Genomic DNA, 21,989 nt, shown 5'->3' with positions numbered 1-21,989 from the left:
ATAGGGAGCTTAGGAGGAGCTTGCTGTACTAATGAGTACACTACCGCACCACAACTGCGTGTATTGCGTGATATTCAGTTGAATGGGGATCATTTTTGCTACAAAGCCTCATGGCCCCACTCTGCTGTCATGTGATTTAACAGTACCTCCCCCAACATAAAAGAGTAAATGGTGCCTTTAAGTTTGAAAGATCTGAACCCCCCCCCCCCCCCAAAAATAGGATTTTTGTACTCACCATAAAATCCTTTTCTCTGAAGTTCATTGACAGACACAGCGCCTTTAATCTTGATCTTAGGGTTTTATCGCCACCTTCAGGAGAGGACTAGGCAGAACATGTAAAAACAGCAAAACTGCACAGTATCACCCAGGGGGCGGTCTCTGCTCAGCTCAGTTTGTCAAAAAGCAGTACATAAATAGGAGGGGTGGGTGCTGTGTCCGTCAATGAACTTCAGAGAAAAGGATTTTACAGTGAGCACAAAAATCCTATTTTCTCTTTCGTTCATTGACGGACACAGCACCTTTAATCTTGACCTTAGGGATGTCCCCAAGCAGTGTCAAAAAATGAGGGGTGGGATCAGCAAGAAAATAAACTCCACCCACAGCAAAAAGGAAACCCCTCAACAGAGGAGTTGCAACCTTAAATGGCCACCTGCAAAACCTTGCAGCCGAAAATGCACTCACATCAACCTTGTAAAATTAATGAAAGTGTGAACTGACGACCAGGTTGCCGCCTTACACACCTGGTAAACAGACGCTTGATGATGGAAAGCCCAGGAGGTACCAATTGCCATGGTCGAATGTGCCGTGACAGGAAAGAAGGACGCCCGCCCCCTTATGGCATAAGCCTGAACCACGATCTGTCTGATCCACCGAGAAATGGTGGCCGACGAGACCGCCAGGCTCTTCTTCGGACCAGCCACTGATACAAACAATGAATCCGACCTCCGGAAAGGAGCTGTAGCAGACAGATACACCCGCAGAGCCCGAGCCACGTCCAGAGAATCCAAAGCAACCTCTTTTCGATGTGACGGTCGAGCACATAAGGATGGAAGCACAATGTCCTCATTTAGATGAAAAGCCGATACAACCTTTGGAAAAAACTAAGGCTGCGGATGTAGCACCGCCTTATCCTTGTGGAGGATCAAGTAGGGAGACCTGCAGGACAAGGCCGTCAACTCAGAAACCCTCCTGGCAGATGGAATAGCCACTAGAAAGACTACTTTCTGAGAGAGTGTCAATAAAGGAATCTCCCTAATGTTCTCAAACGGCAGTTTCTGAAGTACCGAGAGTACGAGATTCAAATCCCACGGAGTTAGAGGTGGTTAAACCGGAGGGGGCCACATGTTGAACTCCCTAAATAAACGTACTCACCAATGAATGAGTTGCCAAAGGTCGCTGAAAAAAGAAAGCCAAAGCTGACACCTGCCCCTTAATGGTGCTTAATGCCAGTTTCTGATCTACTCCTCACTGCAAAAACAGCAGGATCCTGGAAACTGAATATGTACGTGGATGCCACCCCATCTCCTCACACATGGAGATGTAGGCCTTCCATGTGCAATGATACATCTTCCATTCCGTGGCCTCAGCACAGTGGAGATCACCGAATCTGACAGTCCCCCAAGGGTCTCTTGTCCTGGTCACAAACCTCTGTACCTTCCGATTGAGCTGAGAGGCCAAGAGATCCCCATCTGGTGTGCCCCACCTTAGGCAAATGAGCCAAAATACATCCGGATGCAGTGACCATTCCCCTTTGTTCAGCATCTGACGACTTAGGTAGTCCGCCCGACAGTTTTCTACGCCCGGAATGTATACGGCCGACAGAGCCGGCAAGGGCTGCTCTGCCCACTGCAGGATGTGAGCGACCTCCAGAGCTGCAACCAAGCTCCTTGTTCCTCCTTGATGGTTGACATACATCACCGCTGTGGCATTGTCCGACTGGATCCTGACTGGACGCCCCTGCAGCCTCTTTGACCATGTGGAGAGGCAACGACCGACTGATCGCCCGAAGCTCCAGCACATTTATCGGCAGGTGGGATTCTTCCTGCGTCCAGAGACCCGGGGCCGACTATACACCCCAAACTCCCCCCCCCCCCCCATTGTGATCACCGTCCAATGGAGAGGAAGGAACGACTGCCCGGAGGGTAGGGCCAGATACCTCAGCCACCAGAGAAGGGAATCTCTGACTAGCTGGCTCACCTGAATTTGACAATCCAAAGAAGTCTGAGATTTGTCCCATCTGGACAGGATCTCTTTCTGCAAGACTCGAGTGTGGAATTGAGCATACAGTACCACCTCAAAAGTAGTTACCATGAGACCCAGAAGTAGCATGCAAAAAACGCAGCGACCACCATCTGCGGGACACCAACAACTTCCGCGGATTGAAGAGTCTGCAGCTTGTCTAAAGGGGGAAAAACTCTCGCCTCTGAGGAGTCCAGAATCAAGCCCAGGTACTCCAGGCGTTGAGTCGGCACCAACACCGACTTCTGGAGGTTCAACACCCAACCAATCTCCCTGAGAGTCTGTATGGTGATCGCCACATCCTCCCTTAATTCTGGGGTGGAAGTTGCTCTCAGAAGGAGGTCGTCCAGGTAACCCACAATTGCGACCCCTCGTTGTCTTAGCATTGCCAAAATTGGGGCTAGCACCTTAGTGAAGACCTTTGGCGCCCTTGCTAGGCCAAAAGGCAGAGCTACAAACTGATAGTGCTTGTTCCCGACTGCAAATCGTAGAAATCTCTGATGCCTGACGCATATGGGGACATGTAAGTATGCGTCTTTGAAGTCCAAAGACGCCAAGAAATCCCTCTGGTGGAGTGCAGCAACCACGGAGCGAACCAATTCCATTCTGAACCTTTGAGCTTTCACAAAGCCGTTGAGGGCCTTGAGATCCAGGACCAGACAAACCCTTTTCTTCTTTGGGACTATAAACAGATTGGAGTAGAATCCCTGAAACCTTTCCGGCGTTGGTACAGGTACTATCACCCCGTGCAGCAGCAGGTCCTGTACTGCCCCAAACAGGGCCTCCCGACGAGACAGAAGGAGATGAAGGTTGGAGGGAAAAAATCTGTTTGGCGGACAAAAAAGAAACTCTATCTTGTAATCTGATGAAACCAGTTCGCTGACCCACTGGTTGGAAAGAAGGGAGGTCCACTGAGCTGCAAAGTTCCGAAGGCGACTCCCCCCACCTGAGAGTCGGGAGTCTTAGCCCATTCAGTAAGCGTCTGACACCAGGGCCGTGGCAATGCTGACCCCATGACCGTGAACTTGGACTGCGCACCCGCTTCGGCCCTTCTGACGGCCGGGTCCTTGAAGGCAGGAGTCCATTCCGCCGGAATCATGGTTACCTAATTTAACCTGGATACCGGGGGGGGGGGGGGGGTTAACAACCAGAGATGTCCATTTTTTTTTCAGGAAATTCTCCTCAAAGGGGAAAGCACCGCCATCCATCTTAGGACTGAAAAGGCCCACTGCGGGCTTCCCTACTCCTTGTAAATAAACTTATCAGAGCTTTCCCCAGAAGACGGTGGGGGGAGGGGCCATTTTTTACCCCCTTGCACCCACACGTTGCTCCCACCCTGGCAACAAAGGACTCCAGGACCGCCGACAAAGCATCCATAGGCACCGCAAGTGCAGGTGAGCCTGTTGCTATAACAGGGATGTCTGGGGAAGAAGCGCCAGCTTCTGACGCCATGCTGACCCACTCTCGCCTGTCACCGCTTGGGGACCTAAGGCAAGCCATAACAAAATCCCACCCTCCTAGCTGCCACAGACTGAGGGGTCCCCCACAGGACTCACCCCCCTGACCCAGGTACTGCGCTGTGCTGCCGCCGTCTGCTCTCCCCTGTGCAAGCTACAAGATGTAGTGTGTCAGTTTCGCGTTGTTCCAGACTAAAACAGCCACCCAGCGCTAGAGTGAAAGCAAATTGAGGCTAATAGAAAATGGGCGCCATAGCAAAAAAAGACTGAGAGGGCCGGGAAAATGGCTGCCGGACTTTTTAAAAAAATGGCTGCGGGTAAGAAAAATGGCTGTGGCTACAAGAAAATGGCTGCGGTTGGCGCGGCGGCCAGACCCCACATGGCAACACACAGACATGTAAAAAAACGGCCTAAAAACAGGGAGAAAGATCTGTGCAGGTTTCTGATGTCTCTGAAATTGCGGTCGAAATCAGGACTGATATGTGGGAGTGAGATTATGCGAGTTCAGCTGAACTTGCACAACTTCATTCCTGCAGCTCAGTGTAAACCTGGGCTTAAAGCAGAGTTCCACCCAAAAGTGGAACTTCTGCTCGTTGTACTTTTTCCCCCCCCCCCCCTCCGGTGCCACTTTTGGCACCTTTTCGGGGGGCAGGATACCGGTCTTTCACAGGTATTCTGCTCCCACTTCCAGGAGCCTCAGCCACGGGTATTGACGTCACTGCCTGGGCTCCCTCCTCCTTGGCTGCCAGGCCAATATGAGAGAGGAGCAGAGCCTCGCGCATGTGCAGTAGAGTTCCCGGCATGAAGATGTAAGACTTCTCTGCCAGATTCCCTTACTCGCAATGGAGGCGGCATGCACCTGACAGCTGATGGAAACATCAGCTGCGGTGCCGGCATCACTGGACTCCAGGACAGGTAAGTGTCCGATCAATAAAAATCAGCAGCTGCAGTATGTGCAGCTGATGGCTTTTTGCTTTTGCAGCGGTGGGCAGACCACCGCTTTAAGGAGATAAAATAACTGATTGGAATGTACAGTATAGGTAAAGTGATGTGTAAATTGTTATATATATATATATATACACATACATACATACATACATACATACACACACACACACACACACACACACACACACACACACACACACACACACACACACACACACACACACACTCTTTTATTCCAAATGGATTCAATGGACAATTACTGCAGAATTTTGTATGGCCAGAAGATCCAAAACTTATGGGCACATGAATATAAATGTATATTCTTATGACATAAATGAAAACTGTGACCTACCCTCATTTTTATTACATTTCTTATGATCTGCAAAAGAGAATTCACACACACATATACGGGCTTTGCAAAAAGAACAATGACTATAAACAAAGTGAAGTAGCTTCTGGACAACCAATATCTTTCTCATTAGATTAGGTAAAAGTGAAATAAAATTAGTTGCTATTAGTTACTGCAGTATAAATTTTCTTATTAGAAAAAAAGCGGCGAGATGTTACATCTATTATGCCGAGTATAATCGTGTACGCGGAATGCACATAAATAGGAGTTACCATCCAGAATATTTAAGATCTGTGTGTTTCACATAATAAATGTTTTCTTCTGTTTGTTTTTAATGACTTCATTTTTTTCCTTCTTCTAATATACCATAATTAAATGAGTCACACAGACAATCTGATAATGGCACCTTTAATGTTTTTTATATCAAAACTAGAGAGCTCTCTATCCAACTATTAAACATATAGCCCACCGAGTGCTGGTTTAATGACCTTTCAATAATGTACACATTACGCCTCCATAGTTCTTAACCTGCATGTTCCTATGTTTGTGATAAGCTTCCAGTGCCCACTGCTTGAGCAGCCAAGCAAAACGGCTTCACCTGCACTCTTGTTCCACTGGGCGAGCTTATAAATTTTGGCAGGGAAAACTACATCACGTATTATGCAAAAAGTCAGACTAAAAGCGTAGATGGATGGATTAACACGGCAATTAGTAATACAGGAAGCAGAGATGTCACATGTATATTAAAAAAGCTGTACAAGGAGTGTCACCTCATAAAAAGCAGAAGTATATCATAATTATAGAATAACAGACTTTTATATAGCTCTGTGCTGAACATTTATTTGGTCATTAACAATGTATATTCCAATATTTTTTTTTTATGTACATCTTCAGCAGAATTAAGTAAACCTGTCAGTGCATAAAATTCATCTGTTAACCATCACCTTAACTAGCACCATAAAACATGCTGGCATCCTCAAATGCCTGCCATGTACGTTCACATAAGTTCTCAGCCCCAAAACTCACAGTGCCAAATATTCAAACCTTGCATTTTTGGAGTCAAAATGGATGCCCTTACTGCAAACTTATTTTCCCTGCGTTCTTTGAAGGGCACATCTTCATATGATCGTTGGGCTATAGTTCAACCTGCAAGAGTAGAACACTAGGCATAAAACATAAAGCACAGCCTAGGAGTGGCCTCTGCTGGTGGCCAAACCCTCGCCATCAGCTAAAGGCAACTCAATTAACCACAAAGAAATACATAGAAAACAACTGGTTACAGACATGCCAACCAGAGGAGAGAAAAAGATTTTACAGTAAGACCAAAACCATTTTCACTTTGGTTCATTGATGTTTAGGTCTTGATTGCTGGGAAATTCCAAAAGCAGTGCCTCATGAGGGGTGTGAACAAAAAAAAAACTCCCCAAAGGCAGGCACATTACACTGCTGTCTGAAAGACTTGTGTCTGGCAAGTGGGTCACAGAACCTCCACCATCAGAGTTGCTCTGACTAATTAACATGCAAATGCATGTTCCATATGGAATAATAAGGGGCAATGGGTGGTTTTTGAAGCAGACACAGAGGGTAATAGTCAATACCCAGAGCCTCCACAAGGTTGGCCACCCAGACCCCCCAATTGTATCAAATACAACATAACCAGCATACAGTAGGTGTAGAGAACAAGTTGCTGCCACAACCAGGGAGGAAGGTGGGGCCCAACAGACTCACCACATTCATCATGTATGCTGCAGGAGCTGAGAGGGAGTACTGGGTGCTCTCCACAATGCCAGTAGGAAGGCCACCCTGTATCCCAGGGACAGTGGAACAGCACTGGATGTGAAGTCACCAGCTAGTGCCAAAACATTTGTAGTATGCCTGTCCAATCATAATATGGCCACCGGCACCAGCTAGTGCCACCATCAGAAGGAGTACCTAAAGTTTGCCAACCTTGCATCCAATGTCAAATCTCATTAGGCACAGGCTGAAGTACAGTAAGGGCAAACATTTCCTCAGTACAATGGGGGCCCTGGCTTCTGGCTACAGCTGCTTGTACTCTACAGAAGCTGTGGCCTCAATCGCCTCAAGGACCAGGTGAGCAGGCAACCCCATAGGATCATATGGATAGTCAACTCAGGCGAAATCCTTTCCACAGTTTAGGCTCCACACATCCCCACAGTAACAGTACAGAAGAGTACACACACTGCCTTGGGAGGGAGTAGGGGGTATCCTCTGGAGCACGTTCCTCACAGTTTGGCCAGAACCTCCAGGGTGGGGAAGCCGGGGGGGGGGGGGGTCGGGACTGGTCATCTCTGGCCAGAAAAGGCCAACCTTGTGGTCAGAAACAGCTGGCCATACAGTGGCAAAAATAATTATATGATCCCCTGCAGATTTTGTAAGTTTGCCCACTCACAAAGAAATTAAGGGTCTATAATTGTTATCATAGGTGTATGTTAAATGATAGAGACAGAATATCAACCAAAAACATAAGTTGTCCTTAGGAGCACCTTCTTAAAATGACAGGACTAATCTGTTTATCACATGAGCACAAGTGCTCATGTGAGCTATGTGTATAAAATATACCTGTCCACAGAATCTCTTTCTTCCATTCAAACCTCACCATCATGGGCAAAAAGCTGTCAAAGGACATCGGGGACAAGATTGTAGACCTGCACAAGGCCATCAGTAAGAAGCTTGGCAAGAAGGAGACAATTGTTGGAGCGATTATTCACAAATGCATGAAATACAAAATAACCATCAATCACCCTCACTCTGGAGCTCCATGGAAGATTTTGCCTCATGGAGTAAGGATGGTCATAAGAAAAGTGAGGGATGAGCCCAGATCTACACGGGAGGCGCTTGTAAATGATCTCAAGGCAGTTGTGACCACAGTCGCCAGACAGACCATTGGTAACACAATACGCCGCCATGTGTTGAAATCCTGCAGTGCCCGCAAGGTTGGCCCCCTTAAGAAGGCACATGTACAGGTTCATCTAAAGTTTGCCAATGAACATTTAAATGATTCATAGAAGGACTGGGAGAAAGTGCTGTGGTTCGATGAGACCAAAATGGAGCTATTTGGCATTAACTCAACTCGCCGTGTTTGGAGGAAGAAAAATGCTGCTGACTATGACCCCAAGAACACCATCCCTACACCATTCCGGGCATAGACTCCCGTGGGAGTCTATGCCTGGAAGTGGGTGCAAATGCCTGTATTATACAGGTATCTGCACCCCCCCCCGAAAGGTGCCAAATGTGACACACGGGGGGGGGTTCTGAAAAGCAGAGGTTTCATTTTTGTGTGAACCTCCGCTTTAAGAGGAAATCTAAACGGAGGTATTTTCTAAAAAAATCCTGCACACCTGATCATATCCATATAGCGTTCTCGTGTCTTTAACATTACGAGGTGTTCTGCCCCCCCCCCTCCCCCCAAAAAAGATGCTAAATGTGACACGGAGGGGGGAGGGGTTCTGAAAAGCGGAGGTTTCATTTTTGTGTGAACCTCCACTGTAAGAGTAAATTTAGGCTGAGGTATTTTCTAAATAATTCCAGCACACCTGATCAAATCCATATAGTGTTCTGGTGTCTTCAACATTATGAGGTGTTCTGCTCCACATATACAGATCAGCTGTGCTACTTGATTCTGTCCCCTACTGTCTCCTCTGAAGTACAGGGCATGATCTCATTCAGGTAAACTGGGAAATTTATTTTGCACAGCTGAGCAATCTCAAAGAGCAGACATTCCATCACTGTTAATTGATTTTGTTTATGATGGTCCGCTTAAAGTGGTTGTAAACCCTTTACAACCAATTTAACCTACAGATAAGCCTAGATTAAGGCTTACCTGTAGGTGCTTGAAATATATCTATCTATCTAAGATATTTGCAAACCGCCTTACGGCAGCAAATTTTGATTTAGTTTTAGTCTTTTGACTAAAATGCCATTTTAGTTTTAGTCCCATTTTAGTCACCTGCAATTGTTTTAGTCGTATTTAGTCGACTAAAACCTCCAGTACATTATAGTCGACCTAAATGTTCTTCATTTTAGTTGACTAAAATTGAATAGGTTTAGTTAAATTGTAATGCATTATTTAAGCATTTCTCTACAATTTCCAAACTCATTATATATTCCTGGAGTGAAAACTCGAATGGGTTATTATTTATGGTATTAGGATTTGAACATGCACTACAAACACAGATTAGTCCTTATATAACGTCTTCATGGTAAACCAAATTTTATTACAAGAATATTGCTTTTTGACAAAAGTGTAACAGTAAAAAAATAAAAACACTTTGCGTGATGATGCCATGCACATTTACATGAAATTGTCTGCTTTCAGAAAATATATATGTTTTGGGAGGGGTTCATGCCTAAATTGATATTTTTTTATTTTTTTAGCATGGGTGCAAAAACAGCTAAAGGGTTAATCCTGCACAGATCAGACAGTATGCTGTTCTCCCATAGTGGAAAAGCTGCAAAGCCTATTGACAAGAGGTTCTCCTTCAGGGGGGCACTATATATCAGAATGAAGTGTGAGTGTGTCGAGAGCCCACAATCCTTGTAGTATCAGTGTGATCAGAGCACTCCATCTTCCGGACACACAGCCTTCACCTCACTGGACTAGTAGAGATCCAATCATCCCTGCAGGCCTATATCTACAGAGGCAGTGTGTAAGAGGGCTAAGTACACAGCCAAGCCGCTGCCATCATAATAGAACATCCCCCTTCAGGCTGCAGATAACAGCCAACGATGGTCTAATCTTCCACTGGGACAGCCTCCTATCTACAAATGGTGGGCTCCATCCAGCGAAAGCAGGCGGAACTCTGTGAAAAATTGAATTTCCGAGGGTAAATGTCCCTGCCTCACATTTTCGTTTCATTTGTTAATGAAAACGGAATTGATTTTCCTCATAGTTTCTGTCAGTGTACGAAAATGTGGTATACTTTTCGTCACTGCAAAATGCCGCTGACGAAAACTATGACAGACGTTATTGTTGATGAAATTAACACTGGTAGCTAGCTGAGCCCTGTGCTGATAACAGAATAAAAAAAAAAAAAGTATCAAAGGTGCTTCCTGGAATACCTCCAAAATCATAGAACGCTGAGTCTACAACCATCTGAGCTGTGTCCTCACTGACAGTAACCTTCTCGACTCTTTACAGTCTTGCTTTAACCCACAATGCTACACAGAAACTACCCTTTAAAAACCCACTATTGACTGCAAAATCAAATGGTCACTATTCCCTACCCATACTATTAGAACATTTACTTACCTGCTTCTCTTCAAAATACTGCTTTTCCTTTCAGTGTCACCTACTCCAATCTTTTTCCTCTTCCTCCTCTTTCCATAGGGGCCTGCCAAGGCTGTTCTCTGACCCCCTTCTATTTTCTAGTCCAGTGATGGCGAACCTTGGCACCCCAGATGTTTTGGAACTACATTTCCCATGATGTTCAACTACAATGCAGAGTGCATGAGCATCATGAGAAATGTAGTTCCAAAACATCTGTGGTGCCAACGTTCGCCATCACTGCTCTAGTCAATGTAAATTATTATCCCTCAGCTCAAACACAGGAAGAGTCCATCTTTATTGGGGTCTGGCAAATGGGCTGACATTTCTTTGCTGACCAGAAGAAAGTGCAATGGAAAAAAGTACATGTAACCATATTCCTGAGAAGTAAGTTTGCCCTATTAAAATAAATTATGTGTGTAGATTACATTTTTTGACAAACTCCAATTTCTGACTGTTTGTCTATGGATAACAGCCTGTGAAAACAGTTCTCAAATTTCTCTTCTTGTCACCTAATGCTGTAAAAGCACCCGTGAAAATATTAAAGGAGTTTAAACTTTGCCGATACTGAACAGATAAAGTTCTGGTGAAAATACAAAAGCCATTTATAAGCAGATCCCACTTCTTGTCCTCTCTTGTCCTTCACAGACATTAAATGGGATTACAATGGTTGCAGCAGCTGGACAGACTTTTCTGGATTTTGGGGAAAAATAGTTTTTAGGGTGGGTGCTATAGATCTGAATATATGTAAAATGCTTAGATCTTCACCGCCAATCAGATTCCCAGGGAAGAATAGAGAAATTTAAGCTTACCTTAGCATTGTGTTCACCACTTTGGTCTTTTTTTCCAACTTGATTTCCCATGGTGCTCCACCAACAGGTTCAAGACCTTTCCATGGAAGAAGAAAGCAGTATAAGTATAAAGTGCAAACATATATTTAGGATATTAATGTTGCAACAATGCACCATTTTCTTAGCTAGAACAGAGCATACAGTAGTGTTCATTGAATTTGCAAGGGCATATGGAAATGCTGGCGAATATTTTCATAAGGGCCTTTAGTTTTCTGTCAGTTAAATACTGTGCCAAACAAAAGTATGCAGACTTCTAAAAATGTATCAGATAAAAGAACTTTAAAGGGTACTTTCATCCTAGAGAAAAATAACGCAGGTTCAATAATCCACTGACTTCTGCAAACTCTGAGGGTGTAGGCATGGAACTAACACAACTATTCACAGTTCTCTAAAAAAAAACATCTAGTCATTTCCCAGCCAATGTCACATGTTAAAAGACCAGCAAATACTTTAGGGCTGATGCATGAAAGTAGACTGTTCTACAACCTGCATTTTTGCTACACAGGAGCCCCTCTGAATACAGATATATAGAAGTATAAAATGATGACAATGACAAGAAACTTGCAACGTGTTAGTCCACCTGCTAACAGGGCCAGATTTACATTCGGAAAAGGAAAATTCTAAAGCACGCCCCCCTTAAAAAAAAAAAAAGGGAGACAGTAGAACCGGCTCTTTTTCTCTTGCTGAATTACAGCAAAATTTCAGTTAAAAAACACTAAAATTTGTTTTAGCACGCCGAAAATTATTAGCCAAAAACTTTTTTCATTCAGCCGAATGGAAAAAAAAACAGCCCCTACCGAAAGGGGGCGTGGTCTGCCCCAGGCCACCCAGTCCTCCACCCCCTTCTCCTCTCCTTGATCTCCGTGTTTCACGGAGCTGAATTGCCCAGTCGTAGTAACAATGTCCCGCCTCCTGACGGCATGCTGATCCAATGGTGGCACATTGAATCAGCGTGACATGATTACAGGAGGCGGGACATTGTTACTGCGGCCCCGGCAATTCAAATCCAGCTCAGTGACACACAGAGATTGCCACTGATGCGGGCACAGGCAGGCACCGGTGGGGCTGCTGGGCACTGGCAAGCTGCATATGATGGGCACTGGTGGGCTGCATATGACAGGCAATGATGAGGCTGCTGTGCACTGGCATGCTGCATATGATGGGCACTAGCAGGCTGCATATGACGGGCAGTGGTTGGGGCTACTGGATACTGGCAGGCTGCATATGATACGCACTGGCAGGCTGCATATGATGGGCATTGGCGAGGCTGCATATGGAGGGAACTGGTGAAACTGCTGGGCACAGGTAGGCTACATGTTACGGGCACTGGTGAGGCTGCATTGATCTTTTGTATCATGTCTGCTAGAGGTGCACTGAATGGAAATTTTGCCAATACTATTAGCAATGTGTTTAAGTTTAAGTAAGAGATTGCAGACATGATACAAGAGATGGTTAGAGACTGAGGACATGATACAAGAGATGGTTAGAGACTGAGGACATGATACAAGAGATGGTTAGAGACTGAGGACATGATACAAGAGATGGTTAGAGACTGCATTTTTCTTGACCTTTCTTGCTCTAAAGGTGTCAATAATGGGCAACAATAAATTCATACTAATTCAATCTGATGATATTAATTAAAAAGTTTACTATAATACAATTTTATATATAAAAAAAAAAAATATATATATATATATATATATATTTATTTAAACTGTCATTTTTGGTACCGGTTTTGGTTTTTGGCCTGGTGCATCCTTCATTTTCGGGTTAGGCACCAAAATTTCAAGTCTGTGCACCCCTAGTTTTAGGGCAAACATACGCAATAGACTACCCAAATTGTTGGTAAAATATAAAAGACGAGTTTGGTTTGTGTAACTAGATACCCAACGTGTCAAACCTTACATTTATGTGAACATGTGAAATGGCGACATTCTTCTGTATCCTATATTTTCTATAGGCGACGCTTCAAAGGCCCCCTATAGGTCATCAGTTTAGTGTTACGAAGGAGGTCTTGTGCTAGAATTATTGCTCTCAGTCTGGCATGTGCAACGATATGTATGATGTGTAATGAAATCAACGTTTTCACGTATAGGTGCCCCTGGTTTGTGTGTTTACGTTTGTACATGCGTATATGTGCGGGTGGGGGCCTCAAAATTTATTGTGTTTGGGTGTAACCATTTCTTTTTTTTTTTTTTTTGCTTAACTTTTTTCTTTCATCACATGGGGGATTTTTAGGTGACAAGTTCTCTTTACTGAGACATGTAGGGTTTCCTCTGGGCTCCACTGAATGTATTGCAATTTACAAATGCTTCCACCTGACAGAGTCTGCCTGTCAGTTTTACACACAATCCTGGTTGCTGCTTGTTCGTGAAACCCCCTGCTGGCAGCAAAAGGGTTAAAAAAAAAAAACACCTCTGCCTACAGTACCTAGTGGGAAATCCGGCCCTGCCTTCTATCCCACCATTTTATTTTATCGTTGAGTCAAATCTGGTGAAAAGCACTGCACACTTCTCCATTTACAGCTGGTTAACATCCTTCACATAAACACTACAGTAAAATGTATCTGTATACATCTAGAGAAAATGTATGCTGTAAAAAAATAAACACTTGATTGGACACTATAGCCATCATGGATGTTCTTCCAGATCGTTTTGTTTAAATTCTTACAATTTTAAAGTATAATATACCAAACAAAAAACAAATCACTACTTCCTTTACATGAAACAGTTATTAAGTTGGCCTTTAGTTGAAGAACACCCCCTGACCAATCAAGTTCCCAATGAATCCATTTCATTTCAATTCTGTTATATTCCCTAATCATATAAATGTTGCTCTGCATTCCCAGCATTGTAAAGATTGCAGCACATCGGTACAAAATGTTACAGGTGCGGATCTTTGCCTTAAGGAATATGTATGTTACACTTTAGCTGCTTTTAGGCACTCACGGATAGCTTGTTCAAGGTCAAAAGCATTTGGCTTCAATAATTCTTCACATGATTCTACTTTGGATTTTGTTTCATAATCTCTCCAGTATGTATTTCACTTGCTATCAGCAGTTTCCCATGTCTTCAACAATCATTTTCCAACGAGTAATACAGAAAAGAAACAGCTTTATCTGCAAATTATCCCTTTGTTGTTAAATATGGTCAGATATTTTATGCTTCTCAGAATAAAGTATCCGTACACATCACAGGCATTTTGACAGCAGGACTCGTACTCAAGTAGTTACTTTAGTGAAGCCTAAGGCCCCATGAACATGAGACGCCGATGCAAACTCTGCTGAACACATGCTTTAAAAAGCAGAAACCTGCGTTTAAAAATGCACGTTTTGCCGCGTTTTCATGCCGCGTTTGCGTCTATAAGCGAGCGTTTGTAAAGATAACATCATATAGACCCTCACCAAGCTCAGAAAGCATGTATTATTAACTATTTCTGCCATTATGATCAGAGTGGATGGGTGTTCAACATGGAAACATGGTGGGGGGGTTGGGGCTGACTAGACATCGGTATGCAGGTTTTTCTTTGTGAAGAAAAAAAACATTGCTGTGCTTTGGTTGGACTAGGTGGAGTCACTGATTAGATTAGAAATTGAATGAAGGGTTGGGGCAACGAAGTGGAGGCATTCCTCATTGTCTAAGCTACCTAAAAAAAAATTTGGAAAACTCCTATCAAAATACTTACCGTAATTTTCCTTTCCTGATGGACTCCATGGCAGCAACGTGTGGGTTAAGTCCCGCCTACACTACCCTATAGGACACTACTCCCATAAATCTGGCCCTGGCCGTGTTCGGTAACTAGCCTACTCCAGCCATTTGGGAGGGAACTCCTGCTGCCATGGAGTCCATCAGGAGTCCATCAGGAAAGGAAAATTACAGTAAGTATTTTGATAGGAATTTTCCATTTCCCTGACAGACTCCATGGCAGCAACGTGTGGGAAATAACTCGCCAAACACACCCGGGTGAGCAAAATGCTGAACAAAAGATTTATTTAACGCTGTCAGCCGACAGAACTTTCAAACCAAAATCAACAGAAGATAAGGATGCTGGCTCAACACAATAGTGAGACATGAAGGTATGAATTGAAGACCAGGAGGCCGCTCTGTAGATTACTTCAGGAGCAATATGACGAGAAGCCGCCCATGAGGTTGAGAGACTTCTGGTAGAGTGAGCTGTAACTGCCTCAGGAGGAGCCAAGCCCTTCTCTCTATAAGCCCATTGGATTGCCTGGACCACCCAAGCAGTGATGGATCTGATGGAGGCCTTAGAGCCTCTATTTTTCCCGTTAAACAACACAAAGAGAAAGTCAGTTTGACGAAAAGAGGCTGTAACATCCAGATATTGCTTTAGAGTAACTCCCAAATCAAGTGGATGTGGATCCGGACTTCCAACAGAATTGAAGGTAGGAAGAGTGATTTCCTGGTTTTCATGGAAAACAGAGGTAACCTTGGGATTTGTTCCTAAGATTGGAATTAGGACCACCCTATCTGGGAAGGTGAGAAAAGGTTCCTTTGCACCTAGAGACCGAATTTCAGAGATTCTCTTTGCCGAAGTTATGGGTACCAGAAAAGAGGTTTTAAGGGTTAATTCCCTGACTGAAAGAGTTTTGTCAAGTTGAGAGAAGAAATCCAGAACCAATGGAAGGTCCCATTTGGGAAATCTAGGCTTCCTTTGCAGCCTAAGGCCGCGTACACACGGGCAGAATTGTCTGCCCAACTAAGTTCGTCAGACAATCCGACAGACAGTCCGTCCAACTTTTGAATGAACGGACTTGACCACACACGATGAACAGACAGTCCGCTGAAAGCTTGCGCGATGACGTGTATAGCGCGTACGACGGGACTAGAAATACGACGTCCAATACACTGCAATGCAACCTTCGGCGAGTAAATCCTTTCTGAGCATGCGCCATACTTAGTCCGTCCAACTTGCCTACACACGAGCGGACTGTCCGCTGAAACCAAGTTTGGACGGACAAAATTACGGAAATTCCGAAAGACTTAGTCCGCCAGACTGTCCGCTGAAAAAGTCAGCTGAAGCCCACACACGAGCGGATTGTCCGCTGAAACACGTTTTAGCGGACTAAGTTGGACGGACAATCCTCTCGTGTGTACGCGGCCTAAGCCTGACTGCTCCTTTGAAAAATTGTTGGACCAAAGGATGATTGGCCCATGTGACTCCAAAAAAAGCTGAAATTGCTGATACCTGGACAAGGAGGGAACTAACTGAAAGAGATATCCAATCCTGACTGTAAGAAGCTTAAAACGTCCCGGACTGTCAGGGTATTACAGGAACTGGATCTTGAAGACAAGTGACTTGTAAACTTTGCCCAAATTCTCTCATAAACCCAATTGGTACTACTTCTTCATGCATTAAGAAGAGTGGGAATGACCTCTTCAGGACAACCTAACGCCTCCAACCGTCCCCTTTCAAAAACCAAGCCTTTAGGCACAGGTGATCCGGGCAAGGATGTAATCTTGACCCTTGAGACAGAAGGTCTGGTCTGGATGGTAAAGGAATTGGATCCCTGACATTGAGGAGCATCAGCAGCGGAAACCAAGGCCTGTTGGGCCAAAAAGGGATTATGGCTATCACTTCTGCTGTCTCTGACCTGAGTCTCCTCAGAAACTGAAGAATGATAGGAGTTGGTGGGAAGGCATAGGCCCTGTGGAACCACCATTTCTCCGTCAAGGCGTCCACCCCGTAGGCTTGACGATCCCTGTATCTTGAATAATACCTCTCCAGTTTTTTGTTGCAGGGAGAGGCAAACGGGTTGACTTCTGGGGAGAGCCCCAACGTCAGGATCCAATTGAACACTTCTTCGTGAAGAGACCATTCATTGTTGTCTAGAAGAATTCGGGAAAGGAAGTCTGCCTGGACATTCAAAATCCCAGAACATATGTCGATGTCAGATCCTTCAGGTTCCTCTGAGCCCATGTCATGACCGGTTCCACCTCCTGGAGAAGGGATAGACTTCGGGTACCCCCTTGCCTTCTTATGTACGCCACTGCTGTGGTATTGTCTAGCCTGAGTAAGACCGAGGCTCCTGACATCAGATGCCAAAAGGCTAGCAGAGCTTGAAAGGCTGCTCTTAACTCCAAGATGTTTGACACCGTCCTTCTAGAGGGAAGAAACCAGGTGCCCTGAGCCACTTCCGCCAGACAGTGGGCGCCCCAGCCCCTGTTGCTGGCATCCGTCGTTATGGTTACCCATGAAATGGGGAGAATGGAATGGCAGTTGCAGAGATTTTCCCGTTGGAGCCACCACTGAAGAGAATTCCTCATGGATGAGGTGATCCAAATCAGCTGGCTTTTGTTGCCCGACCATTGATGAAGGAAACCCTTCTGAAAAGGCCTCATCCTCCACTGCGCCCATCTCACCATTGAATAAATGAATGAATGAAATACTTGTATAGCGCACAATGCGAACTGAATCACCTCTATCCCAATCGCATTGGAATTGTCGCTACTATAGTGCCTATAATTTTCAAGCACTGGAGAGCCTGGAGATGAGAGGCAGAGAGGGCTGGACGGATTCTGTCCCTGACCACTGACATCTTCTCTTCTGGCAACGAGATGGTGCCTCTGACGGGGTTGAATAGGGCCCCTAAGAACACCAGCAACTGAGATGGGTCTAGCTGACTCTTCTCCAAGTTCAAGATCCACCCGAACTCCTGTAGGGTGGAAATGACCTGCTCTGTGTACCAGAAGTTGATCCTTGTCTTGAGCCAACAGCAGAAGGTCGTCTAGGTAGTGATGTAGACGAATCCCTTTGGTCCTCAAAAGAGCAAAGACTGCCAACAGAACTTTTGAAAATACACGCAGAGAAGTTGATAGCCCGAAGGGAAGGCATGTGAATTGAAAATGGAGCTCGCCCACGGAGAAGCGGAGATACTGCTGGTAATTTTCTGCAACGGGAACATGAAAATAGGCGTCCTTGAGGTCTATGGAGACCATCCAGTCACCTGCTTGAACAGATTGTTGAATTGTGAATAATGATAATGTCTCCATCTTGAACTTTTCTTTTTTGATAAAACTGTTCAAGTGAGTTAGATCTATGACCGGCCTCCAGGTCCCGCTTCTTTTCTGGACCATAAACAGAGGAGAATAGATTGCAATGCCTCGATTGACTGGAACATGGATAACGGCGCTTTGAGCCAACAAAGATTCCACGTAAGTTAGAAGAATTAGCCTTTTTTCTTCTGTAGCCAGAAGAGAGGTGGGGACCCATCTGAGCCTGGGAGATTCCTTGAAGGTCCAAACATGTCCCGAGGAGACCGTCTTGACGGTCCAGAAGTCTTGGATCGAGGCCGCCCAGACATGGCGAAAGTGGAACAGACGAGCCCCCACCTGACTTGCCTGAGCGGGCCCAACCTCAAAAGGACTTGGTCGGCTCCCTCTCTCCTTTTGAATCACTTTTTGTAGATTTCTTAAAAGACAATTGTCTTGATTTCCAGGACCTGGAGAATTCACGGCCCGGTCTGTAACTGCGAGCTTCCCTAACTCGTTCCTGGTACTGTCTCTTTGGAAAAGACCTTCTCTGGCCTTGAAAACGCCGGTCCTGGGGAAGGAACCCCGACTTCCCACCAGTGGCTCAGGTAATAGCCTCATCTAACTTATTGCCTGAAAAGGGAGGACCCCTCAAAGGGGATACGGCACCATACTTGTTTTGAGGCTCGGTCCGCCAGCCAAGGGCGGAGCCACAGAGCCCGCTTGGCCGTAACAGAAGAAAGCATCACCCGAGCCACCAGGCGTATGATGTCGATAGAGGCCTCCCTGAGAAAGGCAGAGGCCAGCCTAAGTTCTTGGATAGGCAAGTTCTTGGCCGTATCTTCCGAGATATTCCTGAGGGTCTCGTCTACATTATCCGTCCATACCTCCATTGCTTTGGACATAGAGGCCAGAGCTAATGCTGGCTTACAAGCCATTCCTGCTGTGAGATAAACTCTCTTCAAATCAGCATCAATCCGCCTGTCCAGATCATCCTTAAAAGAAACAGTATCCTCCAAGGGAAGTGTCACATGTTTCACCAGCCTCATGACTGCTGCATCTACCAACGGTGCTGACTCTAAATGCTTCATCTCTTCCTCCTTGAAAGGATAGAGTTTTGAAATCTTAGACAACATGGAATTTTTCTTCTCCACCTTGCCCCATTCATCTGTGATGATCTCACCCAGTTCAGAAATAAAAGGAAAATTAAGGGGGAGCCACAGGATCTTCCCAATTCAGTGTCTCTCTATCGGCTCCCACACAGGAGTCACTGTCAGATATGGCAGCTGACGGGTGGCTATGCACAGAGGATTCCCAAGTATGCTGCAGCTGAGTCTCCCTCCCTGGAGAACGTGAAGGTTCTGCAGGAGGAACATAGGACTGGTCATCAATATTTCTGAGGGACTCCTTCACAACCTTTTCCACCAGGGTTTTAAGTTGTTGATCCGCGTCACCCCTTTCTTTAGAAGCCTTGGCGTAGCAGAGATCACACAAATATTTCCCTGCAGGAACATTAGCTCTACACCCCCAACAGGCACTAGCTGAGTGACTGGAGTGAGCCCTCGAGGAATGCGACCGTTCCTCACTACGGTGTCCTGATCTTGAGGAGGAACCATAATGTTTTGATTTGGAAGAGGCATGCCGGTGATGCGACTTGGAAGAGTCGCTCCCTCTGTGAGAGCTGTGATGCTGTTCTGACCTGGAAGGGCTGAAATAGAAAACAAGACAAGAGACCACAGGAGACAAGACATCAGGAAACAGATATACACCCCTCTACCCACCGGACCCTCAGGCGAAAAAACTACATTAAAAATACCTTTTATGAGAGGCAGAGAATCCATGTCCTCAGCGATATCCATACGCGCTGAAAAGATGACAAGGGATCAGTGCAAGGGACAGGGAAGGGATAGCTACCCTGTCCCAGAATGCCACTTACCAATAGATGCAACACAGAGACAGGGGGGAAGTCACCACAACAGCCCGCAAGCATTCCCAAAGCCTGCAGACTAATTCCCAGTTTAAACAGCCCACCCCTGTAATGTCATCGCCACGCATGTGCGCATGCTCGAAATAGCGGCAATTTGCCGCTACTGCGCATGCTCGAAACCAAGCCTCGATCTCGTACCGCACTCCCGCACTCGCAGTACAGCTGAGAATGCAAACCCAGAAGTGAAATAGCGGCGGGAATGCGGAAGAACCAGCCGCCATGCCTGCACAGACAAACAGAAAAAACGAGGACAGATAAAAAGATAACACAAACTGCTGCCATAATGAACAATAGAACCTCTCACCACTCCCACCACGATCGATAACTCGGCCGAAGATAATGTAAGATGACACCGGACTTTCCAGGGGGCAAAAACAGGTCACCTGCTAATAGCTGGCTATCCAACCAATGCGCAGCCTGCCTGCCAGTGGCCAGGACACGGGCTTCTTCACAGCGCCTCTTCCACTGCCCACTCCATACCCTGCTAATAGCTAGGGCTTAGCGGAGTAATGCGACTTTCCAGACCCATAGTCACAGACCGGCCGACTTCGATCGTGGGAATGACAGATCTTCAGGTAGAAAGACCACCTCTGGGTCCTTCAGAGGAGGACAACAAAAGAACACGGCCAGGGGCAGGGAGCAAAGATTTATGGGAGTAGTGTCCTATAGGGTAGTGGAAGCGGGACTTAACCCACACGTTGCTGTCATGGAGTCTGTCAGGAAATAGTTTTTTATGGCATTGCATTGCAGTGAGTATATATGCTCTATGAACTATCTAAAGTAATTACCACATTTTAAATAATAAAAAAAAAAAATTTGTATTTTTTTATGGTTTACCATTTATATTTCTGGTCCAAAAAATTGGGTTCCTTTTAAAAACGCTTATAAGCGCAAATGCGGCTAAACGCGGGTGCCGTGTTTAGCGTCTGAAACTTGGAAAAGCAAAGTGTCTGAACTCATTTTTTTTTCTTCTGGGAAAACTAGGTTAAACGCAACTGCCTAAAAACGGGAAAAAGCGAGACTGTGTACATGGACACATAGGATAACATTGCATGAGTTCAGGGGCAGTTGAAAAAAGTGTCCAACTGCCTCAGAACGCGTGTTTGACAGCATCTCGTGTGCATGAGGCCTAAAAAGTTACCAGGTACTTTTTACCATTTACATGGCTATTAAAAGTCTGCTGGTTTGCTGAATGGGGCAGAATTTGGAAAACCCTGTAGTACGAATTACTTCTTTGTATTAATATGACAGACAACAATGTAATGATTAGAGGTGCAAAGTATACAACAGAGCACAGCATGCAGAATGGAGCCATGTGGAGTACGAGATGAACTTCATAATTTAAATCTAATACTCAACCAAGCTCCAAAGTACGCTCCGCACACCCTACCACGCACCCTTAAAGCAATTGAAAAAGTATTTTTGTTTTTCAAATAACAAACTTGTCTTTACTTACCTGCTCTGTGCAATAGAAATCTTCTCGGGTCCCCTGCAGGCACTCCTGGCCCCTCCTCTCTGTCCAGCGGCTTCCTATGGGGGCACACATGCATGCTCGCTCCTGAGCCGAGTCCTATACAGCAGGACTCAGCTCTGCCTCACTCTCCCTCGTCACTGGTTCCTGATGCCCCAGCAAGCCAGAGAGACTCGGAAGTAAGAGTAAAAAAGAGCTACAGACGTGCACGGCACTGGATCAATAGGGGTAAGTAGAGAGGGGATGCTGATGCCTAAACATTGTTTACCTTAATGCAAGGAATGGATTAAGGTAAAAAATGTTTAACCACTTCCCGACCAGCCGCCACAGTTACACTGCGGCAGGTTGGTTCCCCTGGGCGATCCGTCGTAGCTATACGTCGGCTCGCCTTTTGACTAGGGGTGCAACGGATCAA

General features: G+C 45.4%; 1 protein-coding gene across 5 annotated transcripts in view; it reads right to left on the bottom strand.

Annotated features, from left to right (window-relative positions):
• Positions 1-21,989, bottom strand: part of MBP (myelin basic protein) — a 308,046-nt gene that overhangs the window by 218,683 nt on the left and 67,374 nt on the right. For all 5 annotated transcript variants that reach the window (XM_077492342.1, XM_077492340.1, XM_077492341.1 and 2 more), the window contains exon 2: positions 11,089-11,164. In XM_077492342.1, the coding sequence (XP_077348468.1) occupies positions 11,089-11,139 (51 nt within the window). In that variant the 5' untranslated portion in view covers positions 11,140-11,164. The remainder of the gene's footprint in view (positions 1-11,088; positions 11,165-21,989) is intronic.

The sequence above is a fragment of the Lithobates pipiens genome, unplaced genomic scaffold (genome assembly GCF_037356315.1).
Source record: "Lithobates pipiens isolate NorthernLeopardFrog02 unplaced genomic scaffold, aLitPip1_a1.2 Scaffold_19, whole genome shotgun sequence".
Taxonomy (NCBI): Eukaryota; Metazoa; Chordata; class Amphibia; order Anura; family Ranidae; genus Lithobates; species Lithobates pipiens.
Note: the sequence above shows the minus strand (reverse complement) of the source record. Positions and strands in the feature narration are given on the sequence as shown.